Raw genomic sequence first — 15,444 nt, forward strand, 5'->3', positions numbered from 1 at the left:
ATATCATGAGTTTAGTGCGTTGATTAGGTGCTAATTCCTCAATCAGGTGCCATTAATCCATTGAAGAAGAGGGTTTAATGGCACCCAAATATGACAATGTTAATGGAGTAGATAAAATAATAGGAACACCATTTAAAATAATGCGCTCCAGTATACCACCACCACCCACTATGTCCTCAGTAATAAACATTAAGTAGAAGTATCACCTTTCTGACAGGTATTCCTTTAAAGTGGTCAGTGAGTGTAGATAGTAACAGGTTCAGTGCCACAGAGAAGGTTAACAAGACACTGGAGGGCAACCAGAGGTAAAACATATATAGTGTCAAATATAGAATTAATAGAAACAGAATAAGGGGGATATCATGTCATATGTACATACAGATCCTAGAAAAATAAGACACATGATTAAACCTGAACTGGGACTGTCTGTATTAGAGGCACTGGAAACTGCAGTTGGTTGAAATGTTGCAAATAAAGAAAATGGAGCTCTGATTCAGTGTGTGGGTTCATCATTCAGGGATCATAAATGCATTTTAATTTTTAAAACAATCCATGTGTACTTTTTTCAGGGTTTATTTTAAATAGAATGGTGCACATTCATTTGAATGATTTTTTTTAAATTTTATATTTTACATTGTTACCCAAGAAGTTTCCATCAAGCAGACAACTTACTAAGATTTAGTTTAATTTGTCAAAATACAATTCCTGCTGTGGAGGCCAGCCAAGTACCATGCTCAGGTATAGTTTATTTCACTGTATTTACTTACAGTATGTATTTCCATATTATGTATTACTTAACCAAACTTACATAAAAAAATCTACACATCACCTCACATTTATGTAGCTTTAACAAAAAAATTAACACAGGCTTGATGTTCCCTGTGGTGATTACACAACTCATACAGACATAAATGTGACCAATGATTTGATTATGATTGAACACTGAACATTTGGATATTTCCACTTCAGTAAAAATTGAATTGCAGGACTTTAGCTTAAAACAAGACGTCAGTGAAAGGTTGTTTTCAAGTATGTTTGGTTTATTTCCAAAAATTAGTGTCACCACAAAACATGGTACAAAGATACAGTAACAAAGCCTCTGACGTCTTTGAATAGCTTCATTTGTTTTCTTGTTTTTTTCTTCTTAATGAAACTGTATAGGATGCACAAACAGAGAACAGATGAGACCAGAATTTAAGAAAACCACAATGTCCTACATGATATATTCATTAATTTCTTTAAAAGCCCTTAAAAGACACAGAGCCTGCCTGGACAACAAAAACGTCTCCATTTTATTTTCATTACAATGGTTCATTACAAACAGGGAACAGGCCACTCAGGTATTTGCACCATTAACAACACATAAAAAAAGACTTGTTGGTCACATTAGAATTAAGGTTAGAAAAGTATACTTATGTTCAGCACATACAGTATATAAAATGAAATGTCACACAAGTATTTACAGAAAAACATGAAGAAACCACACAGTTACACTTTTAATAAAAAACAATAATTTACATTACATGAGACAAATGTGTTATGCAGAAGTCAAACAACAATCAGCAAAATAGAGAAAACATCACATATTTAAATACAAAAATGTCAGGTAACTCTTTTGAATTCACTGTGCAAACTTTTTTTTTCTTTAATGTCTTGAGGAAGTGTCATATGTACATTGTAAGGTAATGCCTTTAGCCTCGCTGTCTGCATCTGTTAGAAAATCTATATTGGATAAGGAGTGCATACTTTAGAGCTAAGTGCAAACAAATAGCTTTTTCATGTTGTGCATTAAAATCTCTGAGTTTTTGGCGGTTCATATGTTTCTTTTAAGCAGCAGTAACCTCTCCTCATAGTAAAATAGAAATTATTTTAAAGGCTCTCCTCTATATTTTAAATTCTAAACTTGAACCCACAGTTTGAATGGCCAGTGATATTGCTTTGATCTATTTACAGCTTAAGTAGGATAACATTTCCTTGGTAGTGCAGTGCCCTAAAACATCAGCTTATCTTCACTTTATCCCTGTCGGAGGCACAGAGGAGGGAGCTGACAGCAGAGACGGACGTGTTCGGCTGACTCTGACTGAAGCTGACCTGCAGAGTGACGACAGCCTGACAAGTAACAGGCGGAGAAGTGGATCCAATGATGGATGGACAGTATTCATCCTCCACTACCAGGCACTTTGTTAACTGTGGTCCATGAAGTTAAAGACATCTATAAGCTGAGCTGAGTGATCGCCACGTCTCTGCTCTCAACCACCTGACGTCACCTCTAATGTTCGTGATACGATGTGATGTCCTCGGCGCTCAGGCATCAGAGATGCAGTTCTGGATCTTGTCCATCCACAGCTGGGCGCTGGGAGCGTCTGAAGCGCAGAAGTTGTAGACTCGCTTGCTGGTCTTTAGCTGGAAGAAGATATGAAATGTGAACCAGGGCGATAGAAAAGATTTAGGTGACCAAATAAAACAGCGGATCACTTTCAGGGATGCAAACACATGATGGGTGAAAAAAGGTGACAAAAATGTGAACAAGAAAATTCAGGGATATCAGGTCAGTTCAGGGCACTTAAAAAATAATTAAGGACGGGCAGAGCTGAGTTCAAAATTGTATTAAAGTGCATTTCATTCACTATACATTAAAATCTATCAAACAAAAACACAAAAAAACAGGAAAGCAGCTTATATCTCATTACACTTGGGTCTATTAGCATTGAAACAGACGGTGATGTAACAGCTACGATGCAACCAGAACACATCACAGCAACATCCGGTGGACATCTGGATTAAAATGTACTCACGTCAAAGAAAGCCTTTTCGCTGATGTGTTTGGGAGCTCCAATAGTGGGTGCAGCAATCATCACGGACTCCACCTCTGCCAGATCGATGTGGCCTCTGCAGTTGGTGTCCTCGCCGGTATCGTAGTACCTCAGCTGTGAAGACACAGACGTTAACTTTTCAGCCTGACGATTTAGTGCTGCTTAAATAAACCTGATGCTGTGTGCTCACCTGGTGTTTTGTGATGTCCAAAACAAACCAACGAGGTTTCCAGCCTTTCAGCAGTGCTCCACGTTTATACAAGATCCCCTCATAAGACCTGCGGATTGACACAAAGTCTGAATGTAACATCTCTAAACCTTCACTAATGAATAATGTGTGAAAGTCAGCTGGATCAATATTTATAAATCAGTGGAGCCAATTCCAGCTTTAGCTGCACAGAAGGGCAGAGATACACAGAACAACACAAAGCCTACATTTCTACATATGTACAAGATGAACTCTGGCACCCTTTGTACATTGTGTTCCTGTTGTGTAAAGAGGCCCAACAGTGGGTAGCTGAATTACTCTGAAACAGAAGAGACCAGAACGCTTCTCATGTTCTTTTAAGGGTCTCTTCTAGAGATCCCTGCTGTCATGTTTCAATGTTCTTAGAGCAATTTAAATGATTGGAAACCAGATCAGCCTTGACCTGTCAATAAGCTTCAACAAAGACTTTTTATGTCCACATAGACAGTAATACAATAAAAAATCCAAAGTTATCTGCAGGAATAATGAGTAAAAGTGTGAATCTTGCAAACATTTGACATGCAAATATCTGATCTGGTATTTGACAGAAAAGTCAAGTCATTTTAAGGGTTGCAAGCTTGGAAATAATCTGTTTCAACTTGTATCCATCAAAGGATTACTTGAACTGTGAAAGTTGAAGAACTCATATAAAACAACAAACTTTTTTTTACACAAATTACATTTTAATGACTGTTTGTCCAATTCAGAGGAGAAAATATCCAGATATTAAAGCCAAGAGACTGTACTTTAACCTCTTAGTAATTGTAAAATCACACACCCTGAGTTTAACAGAGTACAGACAATCCTCACAAACATGACACACAGCATACCATTGCGCTGAGTCATCTTCCAAAACTGGACTGGACTGGCCCCTCGGCAGCAGTTGTAAGTGAATCAAATGTGGACTTTATTTTTTCCGGGGCTCGAGAAGTTCACGACCCACCTGTTCTCCTCACTCTTGGGGGTGAACTGGTTGTAAAGTGTTGCAGCTCGGCGGTTGATCCCGTTGGCTGTGGCAGTGCTGCGGTCCTCACCCAGCGCGCTGTCTGGCAGGTGCAGCATGGAGCGCCGCTGGAAGGCCTGCAGGCTGGACGTGGGAATGAGGCCTGAGATGGACACCGACTGCTTCCGGAGCTGCAAAGTGCACAATATAACAATTATGACACTCAAAAGAATAGTTTTATGTAATTTAATTGTTGGGATGTGAAGCACACCCACATTTCCTTCTTGCTTGAGGTCTTCCTGGATGCTGATTCGGACTCTCTCTAGAGTGGTCTGCCATCTCTCGGGGCTCTGGTTCAGCTCACCATCCAGCTTCTCGATGTCCTACAGCACCAAAAACAGACAAATGTGACTGATGAAGTAAGAACTAAACAGAATGAAACTAAAGATTAGAGTTTTAGTAACAGGCTCTCACAGCGAGGAGTTTGGTGATGGCGTCCGGCTGGGCACGGCTCACGCTGCTGTAACATGGCCACACGATCCTCCTCTTGCTGTTGGAGATGGTTTCCGCCTCCTCTGAGCTCTCCAACCTCACAGCCATCATCCTCCAGTCGTAACATGGCCCGGTCGACAGAGTCTCATCTGTGAAGTAGTCCCATTTATTCAGGCTGGGGATGCTGATGGAAGGCTTCAGGATCACCTGCAAGACATAAAAGTATTGTCATCATTTTGTAAAATACTGTGGAATAACCTCAAATATTAGACAGTCATTTAGTAACAAAGATAATCAAAAAGCCTACAATTTGTAAGGGCCAAAAAGTGTGAAATAATAGTCTGAATGTTGTAATTCTAACATGATTAATCAAGAAATAGTTTGACAATGAGCCCCGCTCACTGATTTATACTCTGCTGGGATATGAGAGGAAACATGAAAAGTCATCAACATAAAGAAGCTGATCATTCATCATGAAAAGGCTGAAATAAGTTACAGAGTTTTGTCAGGAAACTGGAACACTGCAAGGGTAAAGACAGATCAAGCTTGATCTCCAGAGTTTGACACATTTATTCCATTTGAGGTGTACAGACAAGGACGAGATGAAGACTTGATGCCATCTAGGTCATCCTCCAGGTTGGCTAAGGGTCTGCCACAGGTTCCAGGTAGTTGGGTTGAGACTTGCAGAGTCTGAGGCAGCTCAATTTCCTGCATCCTGTTTGGCTAAACTCCAACTGGATTTGTCACTGAAGGAGATAATTGAACAAGCCTTCAACTTTCTAGAGACCCTGTCTGATACGGGAAGGCCCTGTGACTGGAAACTGTGGTGATGCAACTCCACACCGCCAGATACGCAGAGAGAAATCGCAGCTGCTGTGCAGTCTTAATCAAAGGTCCATAAAGCAGTTGAAGTGTTTAGTGAAATAATTAAGAATTCAGAGTCAAAACAAACCAGGGAAGACAGAGACAGAACAACAAGCAGTATTTTTAACTGAGGGACACTTTCATAAACTATCAAAGAAAAAGAAAATAATGAAAAACTTGAATTAAGATGCTTTTATCACAAATGACCGACCATGAACAGATGGAAACCTTCAGTATGAACAAAGATGACCGCTGACAACAGGTTGGCTTTACAGATAATCAAAAGGTGAAGTTCTTTACACATCATCAAATGAGAGAATATCATTTCGTCAAGCTACACAGTAGAAGCACAGGTGGTCGAGTGGTTAAGAGCGCATCCCACAGACGCAGCGGACCCTTGTTCCAATCACGGCCGGAGGACCTTTGCTGCAGGTCACACTCCCCTCTCTCCTGTGATTTCCTGTCTCTCTACTGCTAATAAAGGTGTCTATGCCAGAAAAAATCTTTAACCCCCCCCCCCCCCCCCCCCTCCCTAACCCTAACCCTAACCCTAACCCTAACCCTAACCCTAACCCCCCCCCCCCCAAAACTATACAGTAAATTAATTGACATAAAACAAAGAGATTAACTGGTGAATTTGTATGTCGGGTGGTACGACTGTTTCAGGATCGTCAGGACGGACATGACTTTTGTGAGGCGAACACAGCAACCGAATGTATTAGAAATGAGCAGAACAAGAAAAGGACAGACTAAAATACTTGATTGTTTAAAAAAACAAAAACATAGAAAAACAGACAGAAAGACTCACTTCGCTCTCTGATGGGCTGTACAGATAGTTGAAGAAGATGGGACTCCTCCTGTGCATCCTGTTGACGCACTCCCAGATACAGACTCCTCTACGCGCCTGCTTGTCACCTTTATCCTCAAACAACAAGCCTGCAAAAAAAACAAAACACAAAGGAGAAGTGTTCAACACACGGACCGATTCATCCTTCAGATCGTTTTAGCTGACTGTGTTCAAAAGCCTGTCATTCAACAGAGCGGTTCATGTTTTAAACTACATAGGAGTTCCTCATCTGAAGTGTTAAGTGGGTGCTATCTGTGTGAAAGAATACGAATACATTAATTGGATATGTGCAGATAATGAAAATTAATGAAATTTTTGCAGTAACACTTGACCCCCTCCCTTCCCCTCCAAACCTCATCCCACAGCATGCACTGCCTCCTTTAATAAAAAAAGATATATGGCTGAATGAGCTGTTGTGGCCTGTTTTTCATCAATGGCTTTTTAATTTCCTATCATGAACACTCCAAACCAAATTTATTTTTATTGTCATGAACACAACCTCCAGTTTTAAAAGAACATCATGCTTTATGTCCCAAAACAATCCTCATTTTCATCACTTAGCCTCTCACTGCTCATTTCCACCCGGTGACACAACCTCCATTTACACTCAGTTTAGACTTTAGACTTTCCTTTTTGAAAGTGGGATCCAAAAACCAAATCTTGTTGGCAGCTAAACATCTAGAAATATTTATGTGGAGAGTAAAATTTTAGTAGAAAACTATTTTATGTAGAAAATGAGGCTGACTTGACAATTTCTAACAACTTCCAGTAATACACCAGACCAATGTATGAATCTGTTTAACACAATCAAAATCCATATCAACTGCATGACCAAATGTGAAGAAGATTACAACAACAATAATAATGATTATGATTTTTCATCCTATAAACACAATTTAATCAACAGTTTAATAATATATAACAAATATTTGAAAATTACAAGGGGACTCAAAAACTCCTGTTGTATGTTTCTAATCCCCAATTGATTTATTAATTTACTTCTCCTTCAGAGTGGTAAAAGTACTCTCCATGAGATGTGATACTTTTGTAATTTCCTTTCAGTCACAGCATAAGCTACTGCCATCTTGCCATCTTGCCATCCTGCACTACTGATGTTTTTTTTGGGTCTCCTCTTGTGGTTTTGAAAGATTCAGTGTAGTTGCACATTTCAGATGTATTTATAGTCCTGTGTTACTGTGTTGCAGGCAGGAACAGTGCTGGTGTCTATTACTGTGTGGGTGAAGTCATCATCATTTCTGGGTCATTTTGGGCGGGTAGGGAGAGCTGTGTGACTTGTCAATGTCCACCAAACAATAGTCAAACCATGATAGTGTGTTAATATTTAAAGGTAAACTTTAAACGTTAAGTGTGATTGGTTTTACGAAAGACACGTACAGCCACTAGTAAAACAGCCCTTCCTTAAAATAAAAAAAGATGATATTAAAAAACAATCCCAGTTGGATTAGACTGTACGGGACACTAACCATGTTCCAAGCGCTCATAGTCCGAATCCAACAGGAAGTTCTTGAAGCGGTTAGAGATGTGATGATAGGCCAGGAACTTCAGATAATACTGATTAAACTCAAACTCCAGAGGATGTTGCTCCAAAATCTGCAAACACATGAAGAGATGCATAAAGATAGTCAGACAGAGAGAGGAGAAGAGGAGAGACAGAGAGAGAAAGTCAGTATGTGTGACAGCTGGATTGTGTCCTCATGTTGTGACTTCACGTCTCTCCAGAGCAAAGACGACCAATTAGGAACAGAAAAGAATGTCTCCTGTCCTTGTGGGGGCAAAGGTTAGTGATATCATCAGACACAATCCAGACCGAGCTGGGAGGACTGTAGCTCCATTGTTCCCATCCAGCAATGTGAGGTGGCCAGTGAGAGAGAAGTGTTGAATATTTGAGGCCACCTGGGTCTATTGGCAAAAACAACAGCTGTTTTGGAGATGAGGCACTTCTATTTTCAGCTCTTGTCCGAACCCCCCCTCCCCTGTTTATAGCTTTCCAGGCCCCCAGGACCCCCGCCAAACTGTCATAGCTGCCAAGACTACAGTTTCAAAAGACAAATGCTCAAACTATGTGTTGATGTAAGTGTATGGGAGTGGGTCTGTAAGACCCCAGAGACACAAAAAAACCAACAACATTCTCTAAAGTTAGCATTTTACAGCGGACACAGCTCTCTGGACCTCAGCTGAGCGAGCTTCATTCTTAGCCCCCCCCCCCAACCCCCCTGAAATCCTGAAACCCTGAAGCACACCCAAACCCTTCCTAGAGACTCTCAATCCCCCAAAGTGCAATTTTCCACATGCTGCTCTGAACACACATTGAAATGTGAAGGGATGCTGAAACACGCGAGCGCACACAGCTCAGCACTGATCACTGGGTTCACAGACCATCTGGGCAACAGCCTCCCTGCACACTCCCCGGTGTAATACGCTGTCGAAATGACATCTACAGTGTTTGGAATGCAACGTGCAAAACTAAACCAAATGTATAGATAATTACCTTCTTCACCGTCTTGCCTGTACTCTTTTGAGGAATGTGATTAGCTCATTTAGAAACTATGAAAATAGAGAGGAGTCATGTTGCAGACTGTACAGAGCACCTGAGGTACAGTGGTAAAAAAATGTGGGGTTTATGCTTCACCTGGTGCACGCAGTCCAGGAACTGCAGGAAGATGGGTGTGAAGCCGCTGCCCTGGCTGCTGGGACTCAAGTTGCTCCGCTGGCTGAACTTGTGGCCAAAGGAGAGCCACTCTTTCTCCAGCAGCACCTGAAAGCCCTCCAGAGTCCGGTAGAAAGGATCACTCAGCAGCTGCACTAAAGACACCACCTGCAGAGAGAAAGATTGAGGTTTGAAAAGTAGTTTTTGGGGCATTTTAAGTCTTAAATAAAGACAAACAGACAGTGCATAGATGACAGGCAATGAAAGGATTGGACAAAGGTCCCTGGCTGAACTCTTTGTGGTTCATGGTTGGTGTCTTAACCTCATAGCTTAGAGGACATCTTCATTTTCTGATGAGGATAAAAACAAAACATTGATATGAATCTGAAATGAATGCTTTGATATGAATCCTCTGAGTTTAAAACATCCTGTGATGAAACTGCATTGGCTGATATTAAGTTTTTAAAACAAACAAATAACAAAGAAACATTAACTATCTGTTTAATTTGATTATTAAAGAATTGTGACCAATATATTTACTGTTCTGGACAGTGAAAAGGAGACAGTGTTCTGAATTAGTGAACTTATTTTTGGTATTTCTGTATTGATACTTATCAGCTAACATACACAGTCAAACCAATATATCTGTTATAAGCCAATACTTGTCAACATATTGGTCAGGCTGTAGTTTTAGTGGGAAAATATTTTATCAACAATCGACTGTCACTAATTTAATTTGATAGTTTTCATTACGTTTAATATACAGGGGTTAAAAATCATGATCAGTTTACCACTAACAGAAAGAGGCAGCTGTTTCACTACCACTCCACAGCAGTTTTTCCACTTCTCATGCATGATTTCAATACAGCATCTAACATGTTTTTTAAGTGGATGGCATGCTGTTGAATTGCACCCCCTTTAAAGCTGAAGGCCAACACAACACAAACTGATCATCTGCTCTCAATAACATTTATATAAAATTGTAGTTAAATCTTCAGGCACACTTGAGCTCACTCCACAAAACACCAGTTGAGAACCACTTGTCTACACATGCAATATGTTTGGCCCGCCTCCCTGCCCGTGTCTCCTCCAACACAGCTAATGAGCCCTGACACGTGTGGAATGAGCGGGAAAAACAGTTCATGGTGTCCCCATGGGGTTTACAAGAACATCCAGCCCTGAGTGGTAGAGGAAGCCCCCTGTGCCCAGGCACAGAAATAAGACCCTGAGATTACAAAGAGACTGAGGAGAGGACTCAAAGGAGAAGTGAGGCACGAGATAAAAGACTGAATAAGAGATAGAGGAAAAGGTTTAGACTGAGGATGAGAAGAAAAAACAGAAAACAAGAAAGTTCTGCATCCTGTTTGCTGGGTGTCTATGGTCCGTGGTCAGAGGCAGGAGAGCCAGAGCATATGGAGCCCATTTGCCTGTGCAGGCTTGATCAAGACCTGGCGTGATGGAGCTGGTGGCCCGTGGAGAGAGATGCTCCGGGCCTAACACGTGCCTGGCATAAGGGACCCACAAACTCTGCTTTTAAACAGCAGCCCAGGGCTTCACAAACCCCCATAAACACACAGAAAGAGACACACTTGCAACACAAATGTGCACTTTAAAAGGTCAACATGGAAAATATGAGCAAAGGCTGCAAACATGCGACAAAATGGTGCAGCAAAACGATACTGACAACTGATCAGGTTAGAACCAGACTTTTTTGTTTACATGCCTTCAAATCAGAACCATAAACTTTCATGATTGAAATCAGTACAAAAACCTTTTCATTTTCCTGACCTTTAGCATAACTGGGTCACCGGTGACACAGCTGATTAGAAGATAAGCACTAAAGGTGTGGCAGATTTATGATTCACATATGCCGCATTTATAAGTGAAGTCTGGTGGATGCTGCAGGCGACTGTGGACAATCTCTGATCACACTAATGATCACACTAAAAACTTTCACTAACTACTTTCAAAATACTGTTTCAATATTTGGGTGGTGGACCTGTGTGGCAGTTCTCTTGACCCAATTGTGGTAAGAAGATCAGTAATGCCAGACAATTTGTCTGCACAGCTGTTGTCAATAAATTAAGAATATTTATGTGATTAACCATCTTTTGTGGCGACATCTGGATATTTGTTACATTTTTAAAATTCCTATTTATTTGTTTATTTCCCTCCACCCCCACCCCCCAAGTTAGAATTGCAGAATATGCATGTTGTTTATTCTTTTTTTAACATAATCAAACAATGAAAGTGCATTGAACAGATACTCAGTGGTAAATGAGTGCTTCTTGGAACATTTTCTGTCAGTGAACTTCTGAACTTGTGGTAACATATGTAATGTAAATAGCTACATGTTTCTATCAGCTACATATACGCAAATATAACCAAGAGGACATGACAGTATAACATGATTAACTGAGTGTTTAAGATGTTATTTGTGTGGGTTTTTCCCCGACTAATCTATAAATGTGTCTGTTTTGATCCATGTGTTCCCTGTGGTGTTTTTATCAGCTGATAAAGAGGGGATGGTGACGTCTAACAAGAGCCCCCATCTGGACATGTACCAGTAATGATGTGGTTACACACATTTAACACTCCAAACTCTTCTTATTCTTTATTTTACTGGTTTTCTGGTGAAGGAGAAGCATGTAATGATGAGTAGCAGCGTGACATGAACGCTAGCTTCCATCTATCATCAACATGCCAACTTTCCTACCTCAGCCAAGCGTAAAACTTATTTTGTGATATTTCTGCTGTTTTCCAAATGTTTGTTTTTTCCACTCAGTTTTTTTATGCAAACTTTAAAATGAGCAAAAAAACAGATATTAGGAAATGTCTCTCTGCTCTACACACACTGTGCTCGACCACTTCTTCTTGAGTCCTCTCCACATCTGTCTGTGTTACTGGGTGTTTATTCATAAATGTATTTGTCTCACTTGTGTAGTCATGTCCCAGCCATCCTCCAGGCTGAGGAGAACAGATGAGCCGCTGTCCAGAAGCTCCACCAGGATTAGTGCCAGCTGCAGGATCTTATGAAGCTGTGGGCGATCAACATATGTGCAAGTGAACACATAGACACACAAACACACACACAATTAATCCTCTCTGTGCATGCATTACCATGTTTGGTCTACTGGTAAATTACTTGCTGAATCTGCTTGTTGCTTATGTTAGGTTTCCCACAGATAATATTTTTCGATGCTCTACGATATGTTCAATGTAAGGACAAAGGCTGCAGGGGGTCAATCAGATAACCAGCATAACAAAGAGCTCTGTAGCGATCCCATCGTTGCGAATCCACTTCCCTTGGGAAAATGGCTTCAGAGTGGATTTATCCATTATGTGAAACTCGCACACAGAGCTGACTGCTGGGTTCTTTCTCACACAATGATTAGAAGTCGACTCTGACTCACAGTGGTGCTGTGAATGAGAACTCGTGATAAAATACGAGAACAGTATTGTGTCTATGTTGTGTTTTCACCTGCAGGATCCATTCAGAGTCCTCCAAGGCTTTGAGGAAGGAGTCCTCCGCATCAGATGAGGTGGCGCTGGGAGCACAGGCTCTCAACAGCTTCTTAAAAGAGGCTTTCACCTGCCGTGTGTCTGCAAAGTCCACTGGCACCAGTTCACAGTTCAGAGAGGAGTCCACTCTGAGGCCCTGTCCAAAGAGACACAAAGAGCAGTGGGTAAGGCAGCAGAAATCTAACATGTTCAAATAAAATGACATCTAATGATCAGAAAAATACGTAATTCCATGCAGTCTGGACTACTACTTTAGTTCTGTTTGAGTGTTGCCTCAGTTCTGTGGTAGGTTTAGAAATTGGTGGTGTCTATCATTACATTGAAAAGAGTTTTTAAAATTTGGCACTCCTCATTTTCACATATGGAAACATTTCACAGTTGCTTTATAGATCCTAAAAACATATTCAGTGTGCCTCAGTATCCCACTTAGAGGAGACGTCTGGGGTATTAGTGTGCATTCTACCACGTCCATCTGAGACAGGTGTCAGAAGACTTTATGTGCCAAGAACAGAGACTGTCTAACTGGAACGAGGAAAATCTTTATGATAAATCAGATTTTGGGAAACTGAGCGGACCTGAATCACTCTAGAAGAGGAACTCCCACTGCTTTTAGTCTCACTGACTCAGGCTTATTACCACAACTTCGAAACTGAGATAGAGAGGTCAACAAAATGTTTTTCTTAACGTGTACTTTAACACCAATGGCGTCTTATGTGGCTTTCTGACAAATAATCTGTTTTTATTAGAATAAGTACATAAACGTCTTTTCATAACAGTGTCCATTTCTGTGTTGGCCAGAAGCCAGTCTGAGGAGCTGTTATATTGTGGCTGATAATAGATTTTACATGACTGTAGATGTTTTAGATATACAGAACTATTTCTACAGTCTTACTACATGCTCAGACTTATTCTTTATTCTCAAGGAGAGTGTTAATATATTCTTAAACAATTAAATTATTCCTCAAAAGACAAAGTGCATAGATATTTTGGATGGATCATTTTATTTAATGCATTTCAAGCTTAAACATGATGTGATAAACTGACCTTAAATGAATAAATAATGACAATCACATAATAAAATTTCCCAGACAGCAGGTTTCTTTTCTTTCTCACCCTCAGATGGGACTTTTCTCCGAAGACGTAAAGGGCAGCTTGCTGTTTGAGGAGCTGAGCCTGTAGACTGCTGCTACCTGCAGGGGGCGCCAGATCCTTCCCTGCTAGTCTGGCGCCCACGTCTGCTACCGTGGGGTGATGGCTGAGTCTGCTGCTTGAGCGCAGGCTGGCCCACATGCCTGCAAACAAAAATTGCACACAGACACGGGAGCTTGCCTTTACAAATGCCACTGATGTACACATGCCGTCAAACAAACTAAGATTAAATGATGAACAACACATAACATGCGGACTACGTTTACATGCACAGCAGAACAGGGATTATATAAACACCTCCATTCTTTCAGTCTACCAACAAAGCGCTCAACTCTACTCTGTGAAATCAGGCATTGAGATATTAGAAGCAGAAGTTGTTGGAATTTCCTAGCAAGTCAACAAGCCTAGAAGCCATTTCTTTGAAAACCAACATGCAATATCTTCCAAACAGCAGGAATCACTATTGGGAAGGGCATGGCTTTTCACAGAAATCATTTTACAATGTCACCTATGTCAGCTTATGCAACAGACATTTACACGAACACATTTAATCAAATTTCAGATATATCTTGATAACATTACTTGCTTTTATACTGAAATTGAATCAATTTCAAAAGCTGTTGGTAACACACTCAGTTACTAAGAAACATGAAAATTACCACCTGCCGCTGCACCTGATTAATTCTTTATCTCATTATTAATTTTTCAATATGACCGCTGTTTAGATTTGACATGACTCAGAGATAAACAGGCTAGATGAAAAAATAGGGCAGTATATACATTTCACAAGTCTCTATTGCACTAAATTGAGTAATCTGAGGCACCTCATTTAGTATGATTCATGACTGGTCTGCCATGACAAACAGCTTATTTTCCTCGTCAGTGTGGACCCCGCTCTTTACTGACCACAGCCCTGCTGAGCCAACACATTAACAATAGAAATGGCCACATAAGAGCCACCACTTTGGTTTAGTGAAAAACCACAGCTCCCAGAAGAGCAGCCACAAAGTCAGTGAGGATTAGTACAAGGCCTCACAAGGTCTTTGTGAGGGGTTTTCAGCATGGTGGAGTGTGGTACGTGACCTGGTTAGTCTACTATGTAAGTTAGAGAGGGGAAATTATTAGAGGATGATGAGGCTCAGAGGATGCGTTAGAAGAAAAAAGAGCACTGTAAGAGGAGGGGCAGACAGTTTCACTATACCTTGACTGTGGATTCGCTCCTTACTGGCAGGTTTTTGGTGTGAGTGAGTGAATAGTTTATCTCTGTATTCAAGCACTGGGGAAGGTTGTTGTGTATGGGAGGTAGAGAGGAAGATGAGGGGAAAAAAATCATGTCAACATCATACAGACATTTCAGCCTGACACACACCAAACCCTGCTAACCTTTTCAGACCACAGAAACAGTCATGCATGTTTAAATGATAGTTACAGTTGAGGATCAAAGATTGGACCACGAAAAGTGACAGAATGAAAAATCCTTTTTCATTTTAAATGATTGAGATGATGATTGTCATACAGTAGCATGCATAAATATGACTGTCCACTGTTATGGTTGGTGGTGTGAAGACAAGGGCAGGTTTGTCAGTTGTTGATGTAATGGTTGGCATTTATTAAAGATATCACAATTTGGAAAGGTCAGTTTTAGATGGAAAATTTGATGCCCCTGAGAAACAGCCACAAGAATACACCAATCAGCCACAACATTAAAACCAATGATGGTGAAGTGAATATCACTAATTATCTTGTTGCAATGACACCTGTCATCAGTGTGATATACTATATTAAACAGAAAGTGAACAGTCAGTTTTTTGAAGTTGGCATGTTGGAAGCAGGAAAAATGAATGAGTGTAAGGATCTGAGCGATTGTGACAAATTGTGATCCCTTGGTGGCTGGGTCAA

General features: G+C 40.6%; 1 protein-coding gene across 3 annotated transcripts in view; it reads right to left on the bottom strand.

The window, feature by feature from the left end:
• Positions 1 to 1,029: 1,029 nt before the first annotated feature.
• The window catches only part of sbf2 (SET binding factor 2), a 98,089-nt gene continuing 83,674 nt past the window's right edge, over positions 1,030 to 15,444 (bottom strand). For 2 of the 3 annotated variants that reach the window (XM_053324218.1, XM_053324227.1), the window contains exons 30-42: positions 14,747 to 14,821; positions 13,510 to 13,688; positions 12,356 to 12,532; positions 11,811 to 11,912; positions 8,857 to 9,042; positions 7,691 to 7,817; positions 6,168 to 6,295; positions 4,478 to 4,702; positions 4,279 to 4,386; positions 4,004 to 4,194; positions 3,004 to 3,091; positions 2,796 to 2,927; positions 1,030 to 2,403 (exon numbers count right to left, since the gene is read on the bottom strand). In XM_053324218.1, the coding sequence (XP_053180193.1) occupies positions 2,305 to 2,403; positions 2,796 to 2,927; positions 3,004 to 3,091; positions 4,004 to 4,194; positions 4,279 to 4,386; positions 4,478 to 4,702; positions 6,168 to 6,295; positions 7,691 to 7,817; positions 8,857 to 9,042; positions 11,811 to 11,912; positions 12,356 to 12,532; positions 13,510 to 13,688; positions 14,747 to 14,821 (1,817 nt within the window). In that variant the 3' untranslated portion in view covers positions 1,030 to 2,304. The remainder of the gene's footprint in view (positions 2,404 to 2,795; positions 2,928 to 3,003; positions 3,092 to 4,003; positions 4,195 to 4,278; positions 4,387 to 4,477; positions 4,703 to 6,167; positions 6,296 to 7,690; positions 7,818 to 8,856; positions 9,043 to 11,810; positions 11,913 to 12,355; positions 12,533 to 13,509; positions 13,689 to 14,746; positions 14,822 to 15,444) is intronic. The other variant, XM_053324235.1, reaches the window with a different exon arrangement.

This window comes from Scomber japonicus, chromosome 1 (assembly GCF_027409825.1).
Source record: "Scomber japonicus isolate fScoJap1 chromosome 1, fScoJap1.pri, whole genome shotgun sequence".
Lineage (NCBI taxonomy): Eukaryota > Metazoa > Chordata > Actinopteri > Scombriformes > Scombridae > Scomber > Scomber japonicus.